Here is a 12,408-nt window from a genome sequence, read left to right as displayed (position 1 = left end):
CTTTTTAGAAATTATGGAATCTAGTAGTTTCTTAATATACATCTGGTTGGACTTGATTGGTGGATGTTTCTCCCCTATTACTCTGTTCCCACTATTAAAGACCAACCCAAATACATAAAAACTGGAATCTGTAAGCATCTGTAGTATCCACAAAAAAGAAATCAGGAGATGAGGGCACCAAATAGAATACAAGACTCAATACACTTTTATCCTTTGAAGATACTTTAATTTTGCTGTTATGATTAATTAAAAAACACAGTTGTTTTCAGCATTTCCTAGCTACAGTAGTGCATAGGAAATTCCATTCTAAACAAAGAAGAAGTAATTAATGAAATAACAACACACCTTAACATTTTACATTGATAGGTTACAGTTTACAAGGTGCTTTCACATACATTATTTCATTTGATTCTTACAACAAGCAGATAAAACAGTTGGTGGGAAAGAAAAATGATTTTTTTTTTTAGGCTTATGATGAGTATTTTCAGGCCAATGGGCAGTCAATACAAGAACATATCAAAAACAAGACAGCAATACCCACAAGCCACAATATCTTTTTTGGTAGGTTGACAGTTTGATATCAATTGGATTATTTAGCATCAGTGAAGGAGGAAGGAATCAAAACAGACATGAGGTCCTCATGATATTCAAAAAATTGTAAGAACACTGTAAGAGATAAGAAGAAAGATGCCCAAAAATATCACCTTACCAAAACTCACTTCAAAGCACATTATCCCTTCAAACTGTCAAAAAGAATCTTGTCATGACATGTGAAAATTAGAAAAGACCTTAAAAAACTGCCTAATGGAACTCATTTTGTAGAGCTGAGGCCAAGGTCATGCTGACTGTGACAGAACAGCCCAAGACCCAGACATCTTGACCTTGAATCAGGGGGTCCTTCCTCTGCAATGCCATCTCCTTATTATTTACTGAGGAAAAATGTAATTTCTTCTGTTTCAAATAATGTAATCTGAGGTTAAACACTGATTCATTCCACTTATTTGTTATTCAAGTTTTTATCTTGTTCTTGGCTAAATTGTGGCTGAAACTGCGAGTTTTATATAACTTTAATATACTCTAATTCAGTGTACTTGATTGGTTGGAAATAGACTCCCTTGACATATCTGAAAGCTTACTCATGTCCTTTAAATGGAGAAATAGCCCTCAAAACCAAAGTACTCCTTCAGGTCATCTATCTAGGCAGATTCTACAGCAAGTTGTACAGGGCAGCAGTAATTTTACTGAAGACATTTTTTTTAGAACTTACAGAAATCTTTTTAATTGCTGAAAACTAAAATGTAATCAAATTGTCATCCCCATGATTTATTAAAATAATTTTACAATAATATACAATAAAGCTACCATAGAATCTGTAGCATACATATAGAATACAATGATCAGCATGTTCTTGAGCCAAAAACTAATTAAAATATTTTATACAAATGATATTTTAAATTTATTAACATGACGATATATTTTTGTCACATAAAACTTGATACAGCAAAGTATTTCATATTTTTCTTGCACATCTTAAATATAGGTGGACCAACTGAAATCATCATCAGCTTTTAAATGACATAACCATGCAGAAACACTTGACAACCAAAAGATATACAGATTGATGCAGGGAACATCCCAGACAGGCTTCTTTTTTCAATGTCTTCAAAGGTTTTACAAGGGTGTGGTACAGAGGAAAAGAAGTAGAGTCAGTGACCTGCACCAATAATGAAGCAAATAGAAGGTTTATGTACATTAAGATTGGTTTGATTAAAAACAACTTATGTGCATGTAAATTGATCATAAAAAATGAACACAGTTTATTTTCGACTCTTTTGGTGTGTTTTAAGATAGGTCACTGACACATGGAGAAAAAACAAGATGGGAAAACCTTAAAAGCAAAGAAAAAAATATTTAAAAAACTGAGTTAAGCCATGGATTCTCAACGAACATTGAACTAAATGTGCAAAAGTGCTTGAAATTTCCAAATGACAGCGAAGTTGTTGGCAAAGAATTATAAAAAAAAAATTAAACCCAAATACTAAAATTGTATCTGCATGATCATACATTTTATTTACTGAGAGAAAAGAGGCTCGGAATTCTGACATGTCTAAAAATGTCACACCTCAAAATTAAAATACAATTGTGGCAGTTTTAAAAACTTTGTCCCTTTTCCTTACTGAGGAGGCATAGGATGAAAGCCGAAGCTTCAAAAGGGCCTCCACCTCAGGCTGACAAATATAGTACACCAGAATAACCTGGCAACAATTCCTTTTGTTCTTCACTGTGACAAAACAAAGCAAAACAAACAAAAACCTCCTATAAATAAGAGCGTCTCCATACTGTTTACAAGTAACAAGCCATTTGTTTGACTCAGTAAAGTATTTGTCTGCATTAATGTTCTTCATAGTTCATTTCTTTTCCTTTAAAAAGTTTACAATGAGGACTATTTGAGAAACTTAAAAAATTGTCCCTTTCTTTATCAGTCACATTCTGTTAAAATACTGGCTAAAACCCTTATGGAGGAGTGAAGGTTTAGAAATCTTAGAGCTCTAATACCTACAGAAATGCTGGTACCAAGTGATGATCCATATAGCATTAGTTTTTCCTGTGAGTGAGACACATCTGTCACACTGCACAGGTGGTCACTTAATTACTCAAGGGGAAGATGATATAAAAGGTGGTGGGGGGAAATAGAGCATCTGATCTCTAGGAATCCAAACTGCTGGGTCTAGCTACTCCATGTTAGTCTATCCAAATGTTCTGCCAAAACAGTGAATTCTACAAACAATTATTTGTTTTGTATAAATTGCCTTGTTGATAAGACATTCTATCTTCCAAAAGTGTCAGAAGTTTTGGCAAAACGGAGTCTGAGCTACTCAAAGTAAAAATAATTATTGGAAGTATATCCTTAAGCCATTGAACAACAAAAAGAATGGCAAGAACTACCAAAGGCAACACTTATCCTTCCTTTCAAATATCACAGAGCCGTAACACTGCCCATCTGAAACGCCAACAAAATAAAATGGAGCACTGTATGGAGAAAAACCAATGAAAATGAAAAAGGAAGAAATGGATGTAGGAGGGGAGAAAGACAAACCAAAGGGAAGCAGAAAGGTGTCTAGGTGTGTGTTATGGCACAGACAATGCTTTGCTTAGCGGTGCCTTGTTACACAGGTAGATGCAGAGCGCACACACGGATGGCAATAAAGACCTCACTCAGTCGCTGGAATGACAGAACTAGGTAACTGCTTCAACAAGGATGGTCTCAGCCCCACCGTATCTCTCAACGGAGCGCAAAAACTGAGTGTGAGCTCTGATGTCATCTTGTCGCTCAGCTTTAGAATTCACAAAATTCTTTTGCACATTTTTCTGTTATAGAGACGCGGATATCTTCTTCTTCATAGTCATCAAAGTTGCTGGTATCTCCAGAGCCTCTGAACTTTGGTATGAATGGTGCTTCCACCTGTAATTGAGAAGGAAAAATAAGTGTGATATTATGAATTACAATAGCAAAAATAGATTTGGTCTCGGTCTTAGTCCCCAGCATAGCGCTCTTTCAACTTGTGGGTTTCCTAAGTGTTATGTTAATGAGGGGACTTGCGGAGAGCCCCTAGCTTGCCTAAGGAAGGCGCTGGTTATATATTCAAAACAAAGTTTACCCCCCAGCTCCAGGAGGGGAGAGGGGCTAGAGACTGAGTTCAGTTGCCAATGGCCAGTGATTGAAACCATCATGCCTACATAATGAGCCATAAAACTTCAAAAGGATGGAGTTCAAAGCGCTTCCAGGTTGGTGAATAAGTGGGGATTTGGGGAGAGTGATGTGCTTGAAGAGAGCAGGAAGCTTTGAGCCCCCTTCCACATGCACAAACTATGTGTCTCTTCGACCTGGCTGTTCCTGAATTACATTCTTTCATAATAAGCTGGTAATAGTAAGTAAAGTTTCTAAGTTCTGTGAGCCGATGTAGCAAAGTAATTAAAACCTAGGAGGGGTTTGTGGGAACCTCTGATCTACAGCCTCTTAGAAGCACAGGTGACCAGACTTGTGATTAATGTCTGAAGTGGTGGTGGGCATGGGTGCCTTGGGGGGATCAGTTGGTTAAGTGTCTGCCTTTGGCTCAGGTCATGATCCTGGAGTCCTGGGATCGAGCCCCACACTGGTTCCCTGCTCAGCAGAGAGCCTTCTTCTCCCTCTGCACTTCCCCCAGGTTGTGCTAGCTCGCTTGCTTGCTCACTCTCTAACAAATCACGCTCTCTCAAGTAAGTAAATGTTTAAAAAAAAGTGGTTGTGGGGTACTTTTATAGGACAGAGCCCTCAACCTGTGGGGTCTGGTGCTATCTCCAGGTAGATACTGTTATTGTATGGTGGTGTGGGGGGCAGAAAACACACATATTGGAATAACAAGAAAAGTGAATGCCTGGGAGTTTCTAAGCACTAAGGAAAATAAATTCCCACTATGACTATATGGTAGCATCTTTGAATACCTTTAGGTCTCTAAATGATAACAGCATTAGAAAAAGCAGCAAACAGTAGATTTGCTATTAATCTCAACATTTTTATTCAAGGAAAGGTACAATACTTAAGAGATTTCTAGGATAATTAACTATTGGCATTAAAATGGCTGGCATTTCAGGTTACAGAACTCCAGATTTTCCTTTATCAGTTCCTTTTTTTTTTTTTTTTTTTTTAAGATTTTGTTTATTTAAGAGAGAGAGAGAGAGAGAGAACAAGCAGAGGGAGAGGGAGATAATCTCAATCAGACTCCATGCTGACCGCAGAGCCCAACATGGGGCTTGATTCTCAGATCACAACCTGAGCTGAAACCAAGAGTCAGACGCTCAACCAACTGAGCCACCCAGGCTTACGATAGAGAGCTCTTTTTAATATCTAAACCAGTAATCTCCAAAGTTTTTTTTTTATTTATATGCCTTTTAGTAAAGCATATCTGAGTATATATATATCACCAATATATGTGTACTAACTATGGTAGTATAAGATATATACACAAACAAGACATTTAAAAAGAACAAGGTAAAAAGAAAGTAGGAATGGGAAGTCTAATATCATCTTTTTTGTTTGCCAGCTGGTTGCCTTGCGTGCATGCTCTGGGGACTGCTGTTCTGCACCATGCAGAAGAATCAGCTATGCAGGGAGTTGCCTCACATCTAGCCAGGCAGCAATTTAGGATCACACCTATTGGGATCATCTCTACATGTAAAATGATTATTCAGTATGAGTTATCCAGGCCTCATTCTTTTGTTCTGCGTCTCTGCTAGATATCTTGGGTTATTTCATTGTTCGTGGGCACTTGGTCAGAGAATAACAAAGACTATAAAAACCATTCAAACTATCATTTTTGTCTTGCTGTGCATAATTATAATTGAGACAATGTTAAAACAAATGGCTACACTGAAGTACTGAATTATTTCTATTTGTAAATTATCCAGGGATCTCCAAGTGCATTTGATAGTCAAGATTTACTGTTGACCAATCTGTCCAATACTACAACCTGCTTGCTATAGAGTGCTACCTCTTGGCAAATAAGCTGTTGCTACCTAAGGTAAGTAAAGCCCTCTGAAAGGTACATGAACTCTGAGCAATAGCAGTTCAATTTTATCCCACTTTAAGAATAATTGTAGGGTGGCTGGGTGGCTCAGTCAGTTAAGCATCTGCCTTTGGCTCAGTTCTTGATCCTAGTGTCAGGCTCCATGCTCTGAGGGGAAATACTTCTCCCTCTCCCCCTTCCCTGCTTGTGCTCTATCACACACTCTCTCTCTAATAAATAAGACCTTTTTATTTTTTAAAATAAAAAGGTCTTATTTATTTATTTATTTATTCATTTATTCATTTATTTATTTTTATTTATGATAGAGAGAGAGAGAGAGAGAGAGAGAGGCAGAGACACAGGAGGAGGGAGAAGGAGGCTCCATGCCAGGAGCCCGATGTGGGACTCGATCCCAGGACTCCAGGATCGCACCCTGGGCCAAAGGCAGGTGCTAAACCGCTGAGCCACCCAAGGATCCCCTAATAAATAAAATCTTAAAACAAAAATAATTGTAAAAATACAATACATAATATAGGTAGATTAATAAATGCGAGTAGAAGAAATTTTTATTTCTAAATCTAAATATGAAAAGATTAAAATGTATCGTCTTAAGATATTAATAAAATGAACAAACCTCAAGCAAATCTAATAACTGTATCTAAATATAGCATTAATTAACACAAAAATAACAATAAAGATAATGTAAACACACAACTACAGGGGGATATGGATGATTTTATAAGAAAATAAAAATTTGGGGATCCCTGGGTGGCTCAGCGGTTAAGCGCCTGCCTTCGGCCCAGGGCATGATTCTGGATTCCCGGCATCGAGTCCCACATCGGGCTCCCTGTATGGAGCCTGCTTCTCCCTCTGCCTGTGTCTCTGACTCTCTCTCTCTCTCTCATGAATAAATAAAATCTTTAAAAAAAAAAAAAAAGAAAGAAAAATTTCTGAATTGACTGAAGAGATAAAAACTTAGAGATCAATATCCAAAGAAAAATTAGTTTGTTAAATTTCTAAGTAATAAGTAGAAGTTAATTCTTATTTCCTTAAGTTTCCCAAAGAATAGAAAGACATAGAAAATTTCCAAACTCCTTTAATGAATTCATTCATTCATTTAATGAATCCACATAATCTCAACTCTAGAAAAACAAAAACTGCAGGTAAAACAAAAACTGCAGGTAAATAAAAGTTAGGACTATGGAGGCAAAAACCCTAAATAAAATTTTAGCAATTTGATTTTGCATATTTTAAGTAGTATTTTCCAGGTATTACAGTAATACCCCACGATTAAATGGTGTTCAGGAATGTGAAGATATTTCTAATATAATTCATCATGCTAATATGTCAAAGAAGATAAAGCACAATGTACTAGGAATCAAGGTTTTTTTTTTTTTTTTTTGATATTTTTTGTGGTTATTTTCTTAATTTGACCAAGAATATTTATCCAAGACAAATAGCTAACTTCATATTTGAAGCTAAAACATGAAAGGCATTCCCATTCAAAACAGAAGAATACAGCTGAACAGTCCCTATTCTTTAAAAATATTATTTTAGACATTCTAGCATATACAATAGAGCAAAATGGAAATAAAAGATGTAAATATTGAAAAGGATGAGGTAAATGATACCTCTGCCCACTATAATTATTTATCAATAAAATGCAAGGAAATCACTGAAAAACATATGGAAATCAGCAACAGAATTTAGTAAGGTGGCTAGTTGTAACACAAACATAGAATTTATGTTTCCTCTTATGTTCTATAATGGGAAAGCAAACACATTTGTAACAGCAATCAAAATATAAATTTAAAGAATAACTTTATTTTTTGTTATTTTTAAAAGATTTTATTTATTTATTCAGGAGAGACAGAGAAAGAGGCAGAGATACAGGCAGAGGGAGAAGCAAGCTCCATGCAGGGAGCCCGACGTGGGACTCGATCCTGGGTCTCCAGGATCACGCCCTGGGCTGAAGGCGGCGCTAAACTGCTGAGCCACCCGGGGTGCCCAGAATAACTTATTTTTTTAAGAATTTTTAATTATTATGTTAAATTAGGTTCCATAAGGCCCATTCATACTGAAGTAGAGATTTTGGTTCTTTAAGAAAGAAACTGGGCTTGTACTGCGCAGGGCTAAGACTTTACTGAATGACAGAAAATATTTGAATAAATATAGAAATATAATATGTTCATTATGAGGAATTTTCAAGATTTTGATTCTCTTCTAATTAATACGTTATCCCAATTTAAGAACCCAAATACAATATAAATATTTGGAAAGATCAATAATATTGTTTAATGGGTACAGAGTTTTAGTTTGCAAGATCAAAGAGTTCTGGAGATGGATGGTGGTGATGGTGACACAACAGTATGAATGCACTTAATACCACTGAACTTACAAATGGCTGAGATAGCAAATTTTATTTTTGTACAACAAAACTGTAGAAAATGGAATTTTGTATTCTTTTCTAAGAATTCCATATTAAATATACAAATATTTTGAAAATTTAAAAATGAAATACCATAAAGTTATATAAAATGGTGTAGTGTATAGTACAAGAATAGACAAAAGGAATTCATAAAAATAAAGTTCAGAAACAGACTTAAGTATATTAATTTACCATTGGTAAAGGTGGAATTTCAAATAAGGGACCAAATAAGGATTATTCATTCAACAAATGCTGAGAGGATAATTGGCTAATTATGAAACAACAACAAAAAGAAGTTAGATCAAAAAGCACTAAAGGGATGCTGTTGGCTATACAACATATCCAGCTGAGGTAATGATGCTAAGGGCTGTTTCATGATTTAATGGCTAGGGAGTTTCAGAACCCGTCTTATGAGATGTAGAGACTACTGCACTCAGACTGTGTTGCTCTTTGCTGCATTAGTAAATTCTTTTAATGCCTTGTTTTTATAATCTTTTCTAAAAGATAAAAACTAGGAAGACTGTGCTATTAATATTCAATTACAGCATTTACATTTTTTTCCTAAGGAAATTCACTCATGTGGCTGCACAGCATCATTAAATATGGCAAGTCTCTGAAATATTAGAAGTTTTGGTTTTATAGAAAAAAATTAAATATTCAAGATGTAAACACTTTATAAATACAAATTATCTTTAACTGGGCATTTAAGAAGCAAAGAGAAATAAAGGTAATTCAGCACAGCAAAATCTTTTCTTAAATGTCTCAATTTTTACAAAGGTGAAGTGATAAAAGACTGAAAAATAATCTTATGAATCTAGCTATTAAAGTTATTAAATTAGCTTGTGCAAATTCTGGGTGGGAGAATATATTTGTTTATATGTTGTCTTTCTAATGTGGCTTCACATTAGTTTTAAAATGCAAACCCTTGTGACATTGTCTACTGTATAATTACCATGATATTGTGAAGAATCAGAGGCATGAGTAGGAAAAATTTGACACTGAAAACATTTCAGATTGATGGTCAAAACAGAATATGCTTTCTCTTTTATCAAGGAGAAAACTCATTTTTGTTGGGGCTGGAAAGGTCCCTTAAGTTCTGTGTAGGATTAATTCAAAGGTAAAAAAATAAAATAAAATCATGTATCAAGTTGAAAATATCTCTATTACATAGAATTTAAATACCAATTTTTAAAAGCTTTTAAAGAAATGGCTCACCTTCCTCTGGTAAATAGCAATCCAATCTGTTGTGGCAAACCACTTGTGAGTTTTTATATCACTCACACCATTCTTCAGGTTTCCAAACCGCTTTGTCAAATCCACCTGCAGCAGGTTCCTTAGAAGGTCCTTGAGATCTGAACTGAAGTGCGATGGGAACCGGACCTGTACCAACACACCAGGTGGCCAAACATACATTCCAATGGTTATCATGGCCTCAACTTCAAACAGAGCACAAACCTCTGAAGAAAATGCTAATTTGAGCGGTGAACAGATTCACTTCTGAGCACCTTGTATTCTTAATGTGATTCTCTACAAGTGCCACCATCACCTTATAAACTCCTATTGTGTGTTATGACATTACCTCAGTTGATCTTTATTTAGGTATGCTATAATATTTGTGTATATCTGTTTCCCCCAGACCATGAGCTTCTGGGGGGAGGGTACTGTGCCACTTTTGTGTTTTTATTCCCAGAATTTATTACATAATTTCAAATAATGTAGTTCATGTAGTTAACAATTAGTTAAAGAGACCTACTATGTACTACACTGCTCTAGTGCTGGATATATAGCAAGGAGCTATGACATAGTTGGTGAATAAGGTATAAACTATACCCCAGAGATGGGAGAAAACTAGGATTCAGAGGCATTGTATAACTTACCCAATCATTAGACTATAAAGTGGCAGAGCTGGGACTAAAAATCTAGTCATGATTCCTAGGCTCATGAATTTTGTTCTTGATTACACTGTCTTCAAATGTATAGAGCTCTTTAACTTCTATTCTGACTTTCAAAATGCTTAACATGGTGTTAATATGTTTGGATTCTCATATTGTCAAAGTAGAAGTTAAATCATGAGCATGCAAAGCTAGTTAGAGTCCATAGCAAAGCCAGATTTATAACTATAATCTGACTACTACTTAGGCTATTCTGTAAATAAATGCTTCTCTAGGACCCACTTTCATCAGAATCAACTGGGAGAGCTGAGGCATAAAAATGGTGATTCCCGGGCTTAGTTCAAATGATGGGGGCATTGTGTTTGAAATTCTGAGGTTTTATCTCCAACTGATTCATATGGGCATGAAAGCTTGAGAAGCATTATTTGCAACTCTATTCACTACTCTATGCAGAAGTTTTTTTTTTTTTTCTGCTAGAAAAAAATTTGAATGTAAATAAACTAGAATCCTCATCAGATTAAAGGAAAACTAATGTTTGTGTCCAACAACCAAAGACTAATTGAAAGATTTGGGGTCAACGCATATAAATTAGCAACTAAAATCCTCATTTTTGCAAAGTCTATATTATCACAGGTTATAAGAGAGTTTATATTCCTAAAAAAGTATGTGAATTGCTACACTTTTTAATTTTTACTGGTAAAAGTAAAGTTTTATCGACACAATGGCTTATTAGAAGTTAGACACTGTGCTGAAGTTTATGCATACTGGCTCATAAAAACCAAAATTTAACATTAAGGTAAGCATGATTATGATTTCCATTTTACAGGTGATACCACCAAAACTTACACAGATTAAGTGATTCACCTAAGATTACAGAGCTAATAAGTGATAGAGCTGTAATTCCAAACCAGGTACTCTGACTTCAGAGTATACACTCTTAATTATTCTGTACTGTTTTTATGATTCAATAACCTGAAAATAGTTATTGTCAGGACATTTCCAAACGACTGAGATTTTCATCTTAAAAATACTGATGCACACTTCCTCATTTATCCTAGTTGGACTAGAAACTAGAGAATATGTGGTATTCAAAAGGCATATTGTCTAAAAATAACATGATTTATTTATACAGTGGTTATATTCCAACTTTGCTTAGATTCCAAAGAAGTAACTTATTTGAAATAGAGCTATCTTTGTTTAGAATAGAGTCTGCATGAACTGTTCAATGTAATGTGCCAGTTATTTTCCCCTTCATCATGTTCAGAACAGTAGACAATAATGTACCACATATAAATTATCTTTTGAATTCAGGTAATGTGCGGTTTAATGCCTAAAGAATATATACACCTAAATAGAGTAGTTCTTTATTTTGGAATGCAGATAAGGTGTTGGTGTTGGATTAGTTAATATGTGTGTTTATCTTTGTAATCTTTCCAACAGTAATTCTCAAATGGGGAGCTGTAGTCGGGGGGTTGTGACGGTAGACATCAGAGTCATTTGAAAACCTTACCAGATGATAGACCTATCCTCCTCACCTCCACACCACACCCTCTTCTTCCCCAGAGATTCTGATAGGTAGCCCACACTTGCTTAATAAGCACGTTAGTGACAAGAATCTATCAGATCCTATGAGTATACTGAAGGAGAAATCATGAGAATCATGGTGAAAGTTATTTTTTCTATGACTATTCTGAAATGTAATCAGAAACATAGTTTCTTTGTTGATTTGACTTTCCAAAGAGCCATGTTGATTCATCAAACTGAAATTAGCAAAAACCAGAAATTGACTTAAATACAATTATGTTTCAGATGCAAGACTTTTACTTTTATTTATGGTATATTAACTTGGAAACACCAAAGGCTTCTATAATGGGAAGAATGACTTTTACTTCAAAATTATATTAAGAAGAGTATTACTATTATTATTTATAACTGCTGTAGAAATTGAAATTAGAATTCTATCATATTGGAAAAAAGGGAGTTTTAGTTTAATTTAGTCCAAACCTTCATTTTAAGATAAGGAGCCCAAGCTCCAGTGAGACTACCAACTCAGTTTCTTTCTTGGGAAAATAACTTAATCCTCCTGATTCCTACATCTTTCTGCCAGTCCATTACTGGGCAAACAATGTGAAAGCTGAAAAAAAGCCAGACATGGAAAAGAAAAAGTCTAGACCCATTAAGCCATTAGATCTGAGAGATAAGATTATTGGAAACTGACATTATTTAACATGAAAGAGGTGTTTGCACAGTATATACTTCCTAGAGTGTTTATTTGGTCTTTTCCCTCTAGTATTTCCTGTTTAGGATTCTTTAATAACCTTTAGGGACCAAGTTACTTCTGAGTTTCCTAATGATATATTCTTATGAATAAATCAATTTCTACAGTTAGGTATAGACATACAGAACGAGCTTTTGACATATACTGTGTATCAAAATAGTCTGTGATAATTTAAAACATACACAGAAGACCAATGAGTCAGTATCTCTGACAGTGAGTGTCCACTTCATGACACCCACTCTGTGCTTGGGATAGAGTAGTATACAA

The 12,408-nt window shown here is 35.1% G+C and overlaps 1 protein-coding gene across 11 annotated transcripts in view; it reads right to left on the bottom strand.

Annotated features, from left to right (window-relative positions):
• Positions 1 to 204: 204 nt before the first annotated feature.
• The window catches only part of PRKACB (protein kinase cAMP-activated catalytic subunit beta), a 113,970-nt gene continuing 101,766 nt past the window's right edge, over positions 205 to 12,408 (bottom strand). For all 11 annotated transcript variants that reach the window (XM_072834256.1, XM_072834245.1, XM_072834255.1 and 8 more), the window contains 2 exons: positions 9,187 to 9,351; positions 205 to 3,463 (listed from right to left, as the gene is read on the bottom strand). In XM_072834256.1, coding sequence (XP_072690357.1) covers positions 3,338 to 3,463; positions 9,187 to 9,351 — 291 coding nt within the window. In that variant the 3' untranslated portion in view covers positions 205 to 3,337. The remainder of the gene's footprint in view (positions 3,464 to 9,186; positions 9,352 to 12,408) is intronic.

This window comes from Canis lupus, chromosome 8, assembly GCF_048164855.1.
Source record: "Canis lupus baileyi chromosome 8, mCanLup2.hap1, whole genome shotgun sequence".
NCBI lineage: Eukaryota > Metazoa > Chordata > Mammalia > Carnivora > Canidae > Canis > Canis lupus.
Note: the sequence above shows the minus strand (reverse complement) of the source record. Positions and strands in the feature narration are given on the sequence as shown.